A 15,737-nucleotide genomic window follows, 5' to 3' on the forward strand; every position below is an offset into this window, starting at 1 on the left:
CTAGAGTTTTAAAGCGGCTGCAATAGTCTAATCCTTCAGTTCAGTCCTGCCACAGTTTGTCTCTGCCACTGACCCACAAGTCCTTGGTATTGGCGTATGGCTCCTGAGACTTGCAAGTGGGCCCCTCTTCCAGGCTGTGCACCCCCTGGTCCTCTGTTGAGGGATGACTGTGCTATGTCACAGGTGAGTGCCGTCCCCCCCAGGGCAGTTCTGGGCTGCTGGGCTGTGTAGGGAGGCTCCCAGTCTGCTCAAATGATGGCTGAATGGGGCTTTGTTAATTCACACTGCTCCACCTTCCCAACTCTGGGACAATCAGCTGAGGTTGCAGGGAAGGCTAATGTCCACGCCCAGTTTTGTGGTGTGTGCCTGTTATTTGAAGCACTTCCTTCACACTGGGTTGTCTGGGGCAGCTCTGGGCTATGGGGCTGGCGATGGGCATGAATGTTTCTGTCCACCAGGATGATGGCTGTGAGCGGACACCCCCCTTTTCTTGGGAAGTTGTGGTGTTTAGTGAATTTTCTCAGCCACTGGATTATTGCCTTTTGTCTCAGAGCTCTCTTAGCTCTGCTCTTGTCTTGACCTGCCCAAATTGCAAGTCTTTGAAGCTTTGTGTATTGGGCTTCTTAGAGTAATTGTTTTAGAAAAAGAAAAAAGGATTAAAAAAGAAAAAAAAAAAAAAGAAAAAAAAAAAGGGCCCTCCTCAGAGATTTAATGGGTTATTGAAATGCTAAGAGACAAAGCAATTAGGGCCATTAAGGAAAGGTCCACAGGGCAGAGAGATCAGCTTTTCTTCGGGATTTGCATATGCGCCTCAGGGCCTGAGCTCTGCCCTTCCCCTTTCTATGTTCACCAGAACTCCAAAAATCCTCCGCTTTTATTTTGGAGTTTTTCGTGTTGTTTTTTTCTATGCCTGTCTCCTCGCTGCTGGGCTGGCTGCTCTCAGATTCTCTGGTGTCTGGTCTCAGTCTATCAGTGGTTGGAGTTTGGATCAGTAGAATGAGTTTCCGATAAGGGCTGCCACTGCAGTTCTCCCTTCTCCTTCCCGGAGCTGACAGCCCCTCCTCCCCTGGCCACAAAAACTTACAGATTTCGCTGATCTCAGCAGTTCCACGTTTTCATGAGTGTTGTATGAAGTATGCCCAAAGTCAGATTGCTCTGTGGTGTCCAGTCCACGCAGTTCCTGGCTTTCTACCTACTTTCTTGGAGGAGTAATTAAAACATACAGCTCACCAGTCCGCCATCTTGCCCTGCCTCCCAGGATCATTTATTGCATTTAATTGTCATTGTCTCTTTAGTTGCTCGCTTTTTTTTTTTTTTTTTTTTTAAATTGTGGGAACATGTATACAGAAACTTTCCCATCCCATCCATTCCTACCCATACTATTCAGTAGGATTAATCACATTGACAGTGTTGTGGTACCCTTACCGTCTTTCATTACTAAAACTTTCCCATCTCCCCAAACAGATTCCCTACACCCATTATGCATTAATTCCCCATTCCCCCAACTCCCACCCTGGCAACCTGTGCTCCATTTTTTTTTTTTTTTTTTGACTCTATGAGGTTGCATATTCTCTAATACTTTCTTTGTAGCTACCATTGGGCTTAAATTTAACATCCTGAATCTGTAAAAATCTTGTTTTCTTTGATACCAATTTAACTTCAATAATACATACTAAATATGTTCCTAGACCCGTCCCCCAACTTTTATGTAGTTCTTGTCACCAATTATATGTTTATACACTGAGTCCCAAACCAATGATTTATTAATTACATTTTATGCATTTACCTTTTAGATCTTGCAGAGTAGAAGTAGTGGAGTTACAAACCAGAAATACAATAATATTGGCATTTATATTTACCTCTGTTGTTACTTTTACTGGAGAGCTGTATTTCTTCTGTGGCTTTGATCTGTTGTCTACTGTCCTTTCCTTTTAACCTGGAGAACTCTCTTTAGCATCTGTTGTAGGGCTGGTCTTGTAGTGGTGAACTCCTTGTTTCTCTGGGAATGTCATAATCGCTTCCTTATTTTTTTGAAAGAAAGTTTTGCCAGATACAGAATTCTTGGTTGGCAGTTTTTTTGTTTTTAGTACTTTGTGTCCTCCCACTGCCTTCATGCTTCCATGGTTTCTGATGAGAAATTGGCACTTAATCTGATTGAGGCTCCCTTTTACATATTACTTCTTTCTTGAAGCTTTCAGAATTCTCTCTTTATCTTTGGTACCTGATAGTCTGATTATAATATATTATGGTGTGGGGTCTGTGTGGGTTTATCCTATTTGGAGTTTGTTGAGCATCCTGGATGTGTACTCCATGTCTTTTATTAAATTTAGGAAGTTTCCAGCCTTTATGCCTTTAAACATTCTCTCTGCCCTTTCTTTTCCTTTTGGGACTCCCACAGTCTGTATGTTGGTATGCTTGATGGTGTCCCACAGGCTCCTCATACTCTGTTCATTTTCTTCATTTTTCTTTCTGCTCCTCAGACTGTATGATTTCAGTTGTCTTGTGATCAACTTCACTGATTGATTCTGCCAGCTCCAATCTGCTGTTGAACCCCCTGGAATTTTGGTTCCTTTTTCTAATTTCCATCTCTCTGTTGATAGTCTCTCTTTGTGTTCAGCTTTTGTTCTCTTGATTTCCTTTAGATCTCTGTGTTTTCTTTTAGTTATTTGTGCATATTTAGGGCCATTTATTTTAAGTCTTTTTCTGGCATGTCCCAGGCCTGGTCCTCCTCATTGATGGTTTCTAATGCTTTAATCTTCTCCTTTGCCTGGGCCATTACTTCTTATTTCTTTGTATGTTTTATAATCTTTTGTTGAAACCTGGACATTTTGATATTTTAATGAGTTATTGCTGGAATTGAGAGTCTGAGGCATCTGTTCCTTAAGCTTGTATCCACCTGGTATGACAAGAGTTTTCCAGGAGCTAACAAAAAAAAAAAAAGAAAAAAAAGAAACCTCTCTCCCAGTCTTTGCTGACTGACCTCGCACCAATCCTCTCCTCCAGAGCTTTGAGAGTATCGTGTAGGGGCCTCTTTGATCCTTTCTGGGCATGCAGATTGTTGGGATGTGTCTGTGCCCGTGTGTGTGTGTCCCTACAAATTCCCAGATTAACATGGATATGAATGTCCCCTCTTTCCTAGGAAGCAGTTGCCTTATGGTCCCCAGCACCACAGTATATGTCCCACAGCCAGCAATCCCTTCCCCAGGCAGTCGCACTTGCCTGTTCTCCCACAGTGTGAGCTGCCTTCTACGTACAGGGCAGATTCTGGGAAAGCACACCTGCAAAGAGTGTCTTGGTTCAGTCCTGGCTACCACCAGGGAGACTGGGCCAGACATACACACTTGCAGTATGTGCACAGGGTTACTCTGCTGTTACCTGTGTGTGTGGGCAGGCTTCATGCCAATATGGCAAGGGGATGGGGACGGGTCAGCCAGTTCACCACGAGATTCTACCATTTTTAAGTTGTCTTTTTTTTTGAATTGGTGCTCATTTTGTTATTGCAATCCTTTAACTGCTTTCTGAAGCTTTGAGAAAGAGGTTTCTGCCATTTCTTGCTGATGATTCAAAGTTTCTGTGGGGTAACATAGCCCTGCAGCTTCTCACTCCATCCTCTTGATCCAGGCTGATACCAAACTCTTGTGTAGAGCTTTTTAAAAAAAAAAAAAATCTATTTTTTAAAACCATTTTTTAACCTGTTTTTTTATTAGAGGAGTTGTAGGTTACAGAAATACCATGCAGAAAATACAGAGTTCCCATATAACCTTCCCCTCCATTAACACCATTCGTGTGGTACCTTTGTTCCAATTAATGAAAGAATATTAAAATTGTGCTTATTATTAAAATTGTACACCAGGGTTCACCTCTTTTTGTTTTACCCTTTTTTAAAAATTTTTATTCTAGTAACATATGCAACCTAAAATTTCCCCTTTTAGCCACAAATTCATAATTCAGTGCTATTAATTTCATTCACAATGTTGTGCTATCATCACCATCATCCATTACTAAAACTCTTCTATCACCCCAAATAGAAACTCTGTCCCAATTAACCATTAACTCCCCATTCCCTATCCCTACTCCAGCACCTGGTAACCTGTATTCTACTTCCTGACTCTAAGAATTTGCTTACTTTATTTCATATCAGCTATAAAAAGAAATGAAGTTCTGATACATGCAACAACATGGGTGAACCTTAAAGACATCATGTTGAGTGAAATAAGCCAGATACAAAAGGACAAATATTGTATGAGATAACTGAAATGAAGTAATTGTGAAGAACTTTTTAATGTTCAAAACCATCTTCACACACCAAATAAATATTTCACGCATAAAAATATTAAATGGAATGGAAAATTAAGTGCTTAGGTTCTTTGAAAAGTAAGTTAACCTCTAAATAAGGAGCAACAGTTAATCAGGCTGAATCCTCCCCTTTGAGGCATACTGATTATCAAGTAAAAGTTTTACTCCTTATTCCCCTTAGTGAAATGAACACTTTGAAAAATACACATTGAACAATATGAATAGTCAAATATTTCTTCAATAGTTTCCCTTAAAGATGTTTAATAAAGCTTTTCAGAAGGACATATACTTTGCTCTTTGTTTTGAAAACATATTTAGTAAGTGAAGTATATTCTTTCTCTAAAGGTACCATTTAAAGGATGTGATTGTTGGAAAAATTTACTTCTTATTAGTAAGAATAAAAATCCAACATATGGAGTTACAACTGATCAAAAAAGAAATCACAGGAATTGGTAAGTTGAAAAGCATTTGAATTAAAATTCTTTGTTTTGGTTGAATTTTAAAAATCTTAACATGATTTAAACAAAATAAAGTCCATATCTGATACTTAATATTGCTGATAGTAAGTTATTCATTGATGATTGTTTAAAAATTAATTTTTGAGTAGGTGTAATATATTTGTATGGTTCAAAAATAAAGTATAATAAAAGGCTGTACAATGAAAAATATACTGTTTCTGTTCTGCAAGTATTCACAGGTAATAAGTTTTAAATCCTTCTAGATATTAATATACAAGCATATTATCCCCGTTTTTTAATTTAAATAACGTACAACACACCTTCCTTTGCTTTTAATATATCATAGAGATCTTTCCATAGCATGTATTGAACATTTCATCTTTTTTATAGAGTTTCATTATATGGATGTACTAGAATTTATTTAACCACTTTTCCTTTTGGTGGACACACAGATTGTGTCCAGGCTTTTGCTATTACAAACAATACTTCAGTTAATAATGTCATTTTGCATGTGTTTATAAGATAAAATTTGAGAAGTGGAATTGCTGGATCAGAGTATTCATTTGTAATTTTGATAATGTATTATCGGTATATCTTGTTTAGGCACTGTGCTACTTTAATTTGTATTACTACCAGCAGTGAATGTAGGAGATTGCCTCTTTTTCCCATACTCTGATAAGCACAATATTATAAAAACTTTTAGCTGATTTGATGGGTGGGGAAATACTTGATTGTAGTTTTAGTTGACAGTTTTCTCATTCTGAGTAAGGTTGGGCATCGTTTCATACATAGAAAATATTTCTATTTCATATTCTTTGCCCCATAGTCTATTGGATTGTTGTTCTTTTTTTCTATTGATTTGTAGAAACTCTTTCTGTATTAGGGAAATCAATTTCCTTTTCCTTATTAAGAACAGTAAAAATTTCCCCACTTTGTCTTCCTTGTGGTGGTTTATATTAGGTAGAACTTTTTGATGTTTATGTAGTTAAGTTTATCAGTTTTTCCTTTATTGTTTCTGGATTTTGTGTCACAGTAAAAAGGACTTTCTTACACCGAGGTTCTGAAAAGAATTTTCTGCGCTTGATTTTACAAAAACAATAGTGTTATGATTTGAGGATTTTTTATTTTTGTTTACATTTTTATTTCATTTTCAATTTGTCCTGCTGAAAGTTTTGAGGCATGTATCTGACTTGATTTTCCAGATGGCTAACCAGTGACGCACTGCTTTTTCTTTTTAATTTTTTATTTTGAAGTAATTTCACATTTAAAAGACAGTTGCAAAAATAATAACTACTTTTAAATTTTAATCAGTATTATAGATTTTCTTTGTCCCCTTTAACTTTGTTGTCTTGACTGAGATACTTTCCTGGCAAAAAGGACAGACATGTAGAACAATGGAATAGAATTCAGAGTCAGGAATAAACCTATATAGTTATCCTTTCCACATCACAAATTTCCCCATTACAGTTTTGAAATATCACAGGTTGGCATAAGAAATTAAATGGGAATTTTGGGGGAGTTTTGCAGAAGTCAGAACCATTAACCTGTCAATCAGGTGTTCAGTTTGATATTTTGTCTACATTAACGCTAACTAACTTGAGAGAAGTTTGGGTGTTGCAGAGAAAACTAGGATGTCAGTGGTTAGTTCTGATGTGTATTGCTAGTGTCTACTTTAGTAGATACCAGAAATGATAGAAGGAACTTTGTGAAGAAGAGTTTTCTGAACTGTTTGATATCTTTGGGGAGAAGGGAGCAAAACATTCAGTTGAGTGATTAGTGTGTATTAAGTGTAGATCAAGAAACAGAAAAGAATGATTGACATTGTCATAAAATGGGAGGATAAAATAGTACTAAAATAATGGAGTTGAAAACTTGAAAGAAGGTGCTAGACTTCAAATTATGTTCTGGGAATATTTAAATTAATATTCCTTACATTATTGCACTAGGACCCAGTACTACGACAGAAACAGAAACAATTGCCAAATATGAAATAATGGATGGTGCACCAGTAAAAGGTAACATGCTTTTAATTACTTTTTTTGTGTAAACAGCAGAGTTCATGGCAGTTTAGTTTGAAAGTAGTTATTCAGTATGAAAGTGTGCATTCTTAAAATCATTCTCATAATGATGGTTCTTAAGATCATCCTTGTATAGATACAAGAAGATGGTATAATCTTAGTAGTCTGAAATAAGATTTAATTTTTCACTCAGCATAAATTTAGAATTTAGAAGATACATTTGTGCATATATCTTTTCTAGTTTGGAATTTGTAATATTCTGATTGTCTTTTGTTTTAATAGTTCATCTCAGTAAATCTGTTTTTCTCATGCTGGACACAAAATACAGTATAGCTGAGCATTAATTCCCATGGGATTTTGGAGTCCTTATTGCCCCCAAGAAAACAAGCAGTTCATTATTAGATAATCTTTATTGTCTAAAACAATGAAGCCAGTATTTATCATTTTACATTTATGTTTTTGGATTTTATTCATTCTGTTAATAATTACTTCAAAGGGCAGCTGAGTGCCAGTTACAGATGAGGCTTTATATTCTCAGACTCTTAAAGTTCCCAACCATCCTTTTAGTAAGGTGGTAGTAACCATTGTTTTACAGTTGAAACAAAAGAGAGCCAAAGAAGTTAAAAACTTTTAGTGGTGATAGATCTAATGATTGCAGAATTTGGGGTTTGAGCCCAGGCCTTTCTGTCTCCAAGCCCTAAGTTATGTACTATTGTGTTATGCAACATTACTCTGTAAAATTCCAGCAGCCACAAATTATTATGTAAAGCAATAGGTCTTATATAATCTATCTTTCAGGAAGATTCAAAAGAAAGTATGCAAATACTTACCTTTGTTAGAACAAGAAAAACCATGAGGATCTGAAAAATCTTTTTGGTTGTGAAGGAATATCACTGTTCTGTACATGTTTCTTGCTTTGGATGAATTAGTAGTAGGTGTTCCAGGAACTTATGATTAGAAATTATGGTCAACTTTGAGAAAACAGAAAATAACAAAACTACTTATACAGCACTTATTTTTTTGGCGCTGTTTTAAGCACTTTACATGCATTAACCCATACAGTCCTTACACATTCCCTATCAATTGGGTGTTATCCCTATTTCATAGATGAGGAATTTGAAAGAGAGGTGACTTGACCAAAGTCACACAGCCAGTTAGCGGTCGAGTTGGGATTTGAATCCAGACATTCTGGCCCTACAGCAGTAGTTCCCATCCTGGGGATATAGTGGGTAGAGGCTAGGGATGCTGTGAACCATCCTCAAATACATAGGACGGCCCTCACAACAAAGAGTTTATGCAGCCTTCAACATCAGTATCAAGGTTGGCTCAGAAGTTTTTGTTAAGCTGCATCTCATTTGAGGAACTGAAGCATTGGTGTTTTCTGCCTATTACTTTGGGTCCTAGCTATTATGTGACTATATTTAATGATCTCTTAGAATTTAATGAAAATTGCTTTTCTTCCAGGTGAATCAATTCCCATAAGACTATTTTTAGCAGGGTATGACCCAACTCCAACAATGAGAGATGTGAACAAAAAATTTTCAGTAAGGTACTTTTTGAATCTAGTCCTTGTTGATGAAGAAGACAGAAGGTACTTCAAGCAGCAGGTATGGTGCTACCCATACTAGTATTTTGTCCTGTGGTAGTTTTAAAAGCACCTAGAAAGTACTCACTTGCTTTTCTAAGCTTTATAATACTTGGCAAGTGGGGGTGGTATGTGAAGGAAGCAGGCAAGAATCCTGTTGTGATAGATCCCTCCCCAAGTCATTCTGCAGGATTCAGGAATGGGCTGTAAGAAAAACAAAAGCCCTGCCAAATTAAAGAAAAGTTGAAGTCAAAACAGTACCTGCTGTTTAAAAAAAAAAAAAAGATTCATGCAATACAGAACCGAGAATGAAGTAGAACTACCAGAAATTCTACCACTATTAATCTTCCAAATTGTGTATGTGTATTTAGATCATATGACGTGTGTTGTTCTTTAATTTGCTTTTTCACTCAGTGTCTTGAATATCTTTCCCTTGTCAACAATATAAATTTCCATTATCATGGAAATTATCTATGGCTGCATAGTACCATCAATTACCTGATGGAATTTTGGGTTTGCCATTTTCCTTTATTAAACAGTTGTTATAAATATCCATGAGATGACCAGTTCTGATACTTTCCGATATAAAGTGTTTACCAAAAACCTTTTTCTCATTTGAACATCAATTAAAAACCATTGATGAATTTTGAATGAAGACATTAAAATAGGCTTTTATATTGAGTCAGATTAATAAATACTTGAATGTTAGTTCAAAGTGAGGTTAGAAATTATTCTTGCTAAAGTACTGTGAAGAATACAAAAAAACTATCTTTATAAATGTTATTTGTTCTCAAGGACCTTACATTGCAGATGTGTAGGAAAAGAAAAACTATATAATTAACACAGAACTTAAATAGTTTGACAGTCATACAGAAGACAGAACGCTTATTGCAGCATTGCTGTTGTAATGCTGTATAATTAAACTTAGGTAATTTAAAATTGCAGAGTAAATCACATGAAATTTGCAATTTCAGAATCAGTTACATTATGGCAGCACTACTGGAGTAAATATATCACTTCCCGTTGGGACTCATGTTCAAATTTTTGTATGTTGGTGAAGTAAAAAACAAAATAACAGTGTCAGTCATGACTTTACGGAGCAAGTAATTTTAGTAATTTAGAAGAAAGAATTCAGAGTGGATTGCTTAGAGTAAAATTTAGATAGGCAGAGAAATAGGGATTCGAAGAACGTATGTAAGAAGTAGGGCAAATTTATTTGGAGTGGCATTGGAGGCAGAGGGTAACTAAGTTTGGCTGGTGGAAGAAGGGAGGTGATGTTGCTCAATTGGGTAAAGGTTGTGGAGCGCTGCAGATGCCTTGCTGCAGATTTCTCCTGAAGGCACTGAGAACTAAACAGCAATCCAAGCGATGCTTAATTCATTTGGTAGTGATGTGCAGGATGGATTAAAAAGAGGCCTCAGGCAAGGAATGCAGAACTACCTACCAGGAAGCTATTTTAATATCTAAGGTTTAAGACAAAAGCCTGAACTTAGGTGATGGCAATGGAATGGAAAGCAAAGGACAGATTTTAGGAGTTCTTTAAATAGTAGGTTAGGACTTTGGGTCTCATTGGATTGGTGTGGTGATGTGCTTGGGTGCTGGTGGAGAGAGCAGGGAAGGCGGTAACATTATACTTGTTGATATTTTGCATTTGTTTTATTAGGAGATCATTTTATGGAGAAAAGCACCTGAAAAACTGAGGAAACAGAGAATAAACTTCCACCAGCGATTTGAGTCTCCAGAATCACAGGCATCTGCTGAACAGCCTGAAATGTGAACTATTGAATAAGAGAAAAAAAAAAAAACAAAAATCTCCTGTAACCGTTGAGATTAAGTTCAGCAGATTAAAGATGGTTGCACCACGTAGGGGGAAAAAGGCCAAAACTCCATTTATAATAGTCTTCCTTTATCTTACAGTGCTGCATATATTTTATGATGTAACTAAATATTCTTCATGTATATACATTTAAAAAAGTGCTTTCTTTGAAACACTGGAACTTTCTTAAGCTGCTTTTTTTTTTTTTAAACTGCACTTTGATTTGGTGATAAGCACTCAGATATGCCTAAGCATAAACATTAAAGATTTTCCTGTGAGTAGGCTGGTATTTATAATTTTGCTTTCTTTCTGCATAGTGTTGATTATTAATCTTTTTTCTCCCTTTTCATGCTAATGATTACTTCTTATTCTCTACATGCAAATTATTTTATATTCAAATAAAATTAGAAAACTTGATTAGCCCTTATATTGTACAAAGATTTAAAAGAACATTTCATTTTTTTTTTTAACTAAATTGTTTCTACATAAGTTTGAGAAACACATATGGAGTGTTCTGAGTCTACCATTCCATGGCTTCCTGAATTTGTATCCTCTTAAAAGTTTTCTGTCCTATGAATATTAAATTTTTTTTCAAAGGATTATGTGGCATGTTTTTGTGACCTTTCTGTCTCCTTTTTGCCACAATAAGTAACCATTATGCTACGTTCCAGCAGTGCCACTATATGTTTTGTGCAATGTGGAATTGACCCTATGTTGGTGTTTAAGAATTTGTTGAACTGTATAATTTTTCCATAAATACTCTGAAACAGGTATGTGTATTTTTTTAATTTAAGGAATCTTTTTGCCACATATACACTATTTTCTTGACCTCACAAATTTATTCTCTTCACTTCTCAGGTGAAAATTTTGGGATGGGGGGACTCAGGAGCATGTAGATATCCAGATCTGGATAATTTCATGTTTGGTAAACTGGAACTTTGGCTACTCAAACTCAAATTTAAACCTCACCCACCAGTTTGAATTTTTTTAACAGTAAATTCAAGTCATTTGTTCAAAATCTCTGAAAAAGAAGGTGGCAGTCATCTGTGTGAATGGGATCTGATCTCAAATACAGTAAATGTGGGATGTAGATACCAAAACGAAGCCCACTGTGTGGAAACTACTTTCATTTACAGTTCATTCGTTTTTGTACCAATATTTTTTATATACTTCAGTGCAAGTCTTGTCAGTTAACCTTACTTTAAGTAAGCTAAATAATCCAAATTAATTTCCTTAAAGCTGTTTTACTACAATAGCACTTTGATAAAATGGTCGATAACCACCTTCTCTATTGGCGAAAAGTTCCATCCCGGAGCATCTATTTTAAATGTAGATATCTGTGAATGGTAACGTTTTCCTTCATGTAAGTGCCTGTTCAAAGTTTCAAAATTTAAACAATGCCAAATATTTTCATGATCACTTGCATGTAGTAATTAAAAATTATTCAAAGAAAAAAAATTATTCAAAGAAATTTTGAAAACCATTTGTATTTAACCAGCCTCAAATTGTGCAACCATGATGTATAAAAAATAATTTGAAACAGATCCTGAGCTTGCTCTTTGAATGATTAAAATAGCTCTATTCTCAAATCTTTTCTCATTGTCAGATTTATTGTTGAGGATGAGATTGCTGTATAGTTTAGGAAGCTATAATTGTGATAAGTTTTTATAAATATTACCTACTTACATTTTAAAATGCTTAGTTAGCTGGCTTACAGTATGGTCTGTACTATATACACAGGATGCTTACTTTTGCTTGAGACTTTCTGCTTGCATGACCAATTTGAAAAATAAAAATTTAAATTGAGTATTTGATGATTTATCGAGTCAAAAGCCTGCCAGTTAATTAGAAATAAACTGAGAAAGAAATTGTCTTTAACACAATGCCTAATCCAGTGGTTCAGTTACACCAGACCCTTGGAGAATGCCGACCCTCCTGCTTGCTCTCCAGCTAACCTTTAGTTAAGGCTCTCCTGGCAACTCTTGCCTGATACCATCTCCAAGTCAAGGAGCTAAAATGTCCCTCTCTTCTGCTGCCAAGGCATACTAGACAAGATACGAAGGGGAGAAATTAAGTACGTGCTTTTGTGAAACCTTTTATTCTAGGTTTTGTAAATATCAAAAGCAAAGGCAAGCCCCAGCTAACAACATACTCGGTGGTAAGACTAAACGCTTTCTGCCTAAGAACACAAACAAGACAGGATGCCTGCTGTCACCACTGCTAAACATAACATTGTACTGGAAGTTCTAGCTTGTTCAATTAGGCAAGAAAAAGAAATAAAAGGCATCCAAATTGGAAAGCTCTATTTGCAGATGACAAGATTCTGTATTTATTATGTTTAAGTATCTATAAGAAACCTACTAGAGCTAATGAAGTACAGCAAATTTGCAGGGTACAAGATCAACACACAAATGTCAGCTCCATTTCTGTACACCAGCAATGAAGAGTTTGAAGAGAGAAACCAGAAAAAAACTTGATTTACAATAGCATCTAAAGGAATAAAATACTTGGGAATAAATTTAACCAAGGATCACTTCTCAGTCTTTTGGCTAAGATCAAGTGAAATTTAACCAAGGAGGTAAAAGTGATGAAAGGAATAAGAGAAACCTATAGAACAGTGATGGAAGGATTTAAAGGCGACCTTAATAAGTGGAAAGACATCCTTTGTTCATGGATTGGAAGACAAGATGTGAATATAACCAAAACAATCTACCGATTCAACACACTCCCTAACAAAATTTCAACATCCTTTTTTTTGAGCAGAAATGGAAAAACTGATCCTCAGATTTATATGAAATTGCAGGGGTTCCCCAAACTTAAAACAACCCTGGAAAAGAACAAAGTTGGAGAACTTCCACTTTCCTATTTTAAAACAATACAAAGCTACAGTAATCAAAATGGTGATTCCCACAAAAGGACAGACATGTACAACAATGGAATAGAATTGAGAGTCCAGAAATAAACCTATATAACTATAGGTTTATTATAAACTATATATACTATATAAACCATATATACTATATAAACTATAAACTATATAAACCATAAATTATCAACTATATAAGCTTTATATTAAACTATATTTATATATTTATATTGTAAACTATTATAAACTAATTATATAAACTATAGGTTTATTATAAACTATATATAGGTTTATTATATAACTATAGGTGTATCCCTTCCATATTGCGACTTTCCCCATTGTGGTTTTGATATATCACAGGTTGGCATGAGAAATCAGATTGGAACTTTTGGGGAGTTTTGTGGAAGCCACCATTATGGCATTAATGAGTCAACCACATATCAAGAAAAAAAGAGAATGAAAGCCACAAAGCTACTGCTGCAGCTACAACAACTGCAAAGCACAAGATCCACATCTCTCTTGTATAGAAAGTGCAACATTTTTTTGGGTGCAAGACTGTTATAAAAAAGGCATTCCAGATTTATATACTTTGTGTGTTTGTGTTAGTTTTGGTGGTCTGTGGAATCCATCACCATTTCCTGCTTCCCAGCAGCTGCATTGCTGATTTAAGTCAAGGCAGGACTAACCTACACTTAACACAAAAGCTGCTTATCATCCAGAAGCCACAGCAAGTAGATGGAAACTTTATTACCTGGCCTCTACATCCCTTGAAAGCTGAGTATTCTGCTCTTTTTCCTTAGTTATGCCTGTTTTCTCTTTATTATTGTAAAATCAGATACATATCTATGTGCCCCAGACCAAACTATAAAAACAATTACTTGAAAAACCATCATTTCCTTCAAAGGTGGTATCTTGAAAGGCTATATTGATACTTATACTTATTCTAAAAGTAAAATGGATCACCTTTTACATGTTTATTTCACTAAAAATTTAAGTTATTACCCACCTTATTTCACTGGACTTACTCTCAAGTAACTTTTGGCTATCTCCAAATCAAATCTACCCTTACAGTCTAGCAGAGTGTAAACAAGAATTTGAAAGAGGGGAAAAAAAAAAAACAACAAAAAAAAAAACATCTTATGGAAATAAAGGGTATTGAAGATCAAATTAAAAATATACTAGAAGGAGGGGCAAGATGGCGGCATAGAGAGGAGTAGAATTTAATCAGTCCCCTGGAACAACTAATAAACAACCAGGAACAACTGGTAAATAATCTGGAATAACTGCTGGGGGACAACTGTGACTGTCCACACATCATACACCAACCTGGATTGGGAGGAATGCCTGAGATCGCAGAATAGAATCTGTAAGTAAAAGCTGCAGAACTGCGCCAGGAGCCCCCTCCCCCACCACGGCAGGCTTTGCTGCAAAGCTGCGCTGTGCTAGAAACTAGCAGCAATCTGTGAGCAGAGTGAGCAAATACAGCTCAGCTGAGTTCCAACTGGGGTTTCAATAAGTGTAGACTGCTGAATACAAGCTACAAACCCTCAACCAGCAGACAGAGGCTTTTAGTGATGACTGACCTCAAAGAACCGAAAGACTCATCTGTACTGGGAGGGGGAGCCCAGAAGACTGGGTGTTACCTCTGGCTGATAAGTGAAATTGGGGGGCCGTGTACTGGCTCCAAAAGGGGGCTTTCTGTCCCTCTTTCTTTTTCTCAACCTGAAGGGCTCAGAGGAGAGAACTGCAGCTATTTCATTGGGGAGAGCCTCAGCCACTTTTAGTTCCCAGCACTCAGATAAGGGTGGAGATAACAGAGACAGAGAGACTATTCAAATGCAGACGCTAGGGGGTATATCCTCCCCAAGACTAAGGAGGCGGGGCCCAGCCTTCCCTTCAGAACCAGATCCCGGAGCCCTGGGGAAAACAGCCAAAAGAGAAACTGAAGGGACCACACTTCCTTACACCAGTCAGGAGTAACAGGCTGACAGGCACCACCTGCTGGGCAGGTTAGAAAAAGCACAGCAAATGGAGACCTCACAGGGTGTGTCAATCTTCTAAGACACACCCTCAGGCACACCCTTCTGGGAAAACCTGTTTGGGGTAACCAAGGAAACCAGATGCCTAGGCAACAGAAAACTACAACCTACACTAAGAAAAACAAAGATATGGCCCAGTCAAAGGAACAAACTTACACCTCGATCAAGATATAGCTGAGATATTGTTTCACTTTAATGAAACAATGTACTAAATATTTTCAAAGAAATGTGCTAAACCAAATCAATGTGCTCAGTGAAGATGTAACAAAAAAGATGAAGGCTATAAAGAAAACACTGGGTGAACATAAGGTAGAAATCCCAAGTTTGCAAACACAACTGGCAGAATCTATGGAAATGAAAGGCACAACACAAGAGATGAAAAACACAATGGAGACATACAACAGCAGATCTCAAGAGGCAGAAGAAAACACTAAAGAACTGGAGAACAAGACACCTGAAATCCTACACACAAAAGATCAGACAGGGAAAAGAATAGAAAAATATGAGTAACGTCTCAGGGAACTGAATGACAACATGCAATGCATGAATGTACATGCCATGGGTGTCCCAAAAGAAGACGACAAGGGAAAAGGGGCAGAAGCAATAATAGAGGAAATAATCACTGAAAATTTCCCATCTCTTATGAAAGACATAAAATT

General features: G+C 36.5%; 1 protein-coding gene and 1 long non-coding RNA gene across 6 annotated transcripts in view; one reads left to right on the forward strand and one right to left on the reverse strand.

The window, feature by feature from the left end:
* VPS26A (VPS26, retromer complex component A) overlaps positions 1–11,979 on the forward strand; it is a 44,719-nt gene extending 32,740 nt beyond the window's left edge. For all 5 annotated transcript variants that reach the window (XM_037804627.1, XM_037804626.1, XM_037804630.1 and 2 more), the window contains 4 exons: positions 4,642–4,748; positions 6,701–6,769; positions 8,237–8,379; positions 10,021–11,979. In XM_037804627.1, the coding sequence (XP_037660555.1) occupies positions 4,642–4,748; positions 6,701–6,769; positions 8,237–8,379; positions 10,021–10,134 (433 nt within the window). In that variant the 3' untranslated portion in view covers positions 10,135–11,979. The remainder of the gene's footprint in view (positions 1–4,641; positions 4,749–6,700; positions 6,770–8,236; positions 8,380–10,020) is intronic.
* The window catches only part of LOC119510348, a 31,511-nt gene that overhangs the window by 4,264 nt on the left and 11,510 nt on the right, over positions 1–15,737 (reverse strand). The window contains exons 2-3 of the long non-coding RNA XR_005211884.1: positions 8,446–8,561; positions 7,603–7,743 (exon numbers count right to left, since the gene is read on the reverse strand). This is a non-coding gene — a long non-coding RNA (uncharacterized LOC119510348). The remainder of the gene's footprint in view (positions 1–7,602; positions 7,744–8,445; positions 8,562–15,737) is intronic.

This window comes from Choloepus didactylus, chromosome 15 (assembly GCF_015220235.1).
Source record: "Choloepus didactylus isolate mChoDid1 chromosome 15, mChoDid1.pri, whole genome shotgun sequence".
Taxonomy (NCBI): domain Eukaryota; kingdom Metazoa; phylum Chordata; class Mammalia; order Pilosa; family Megalonychidae; genus Choloepus; species Choloepus didactylus.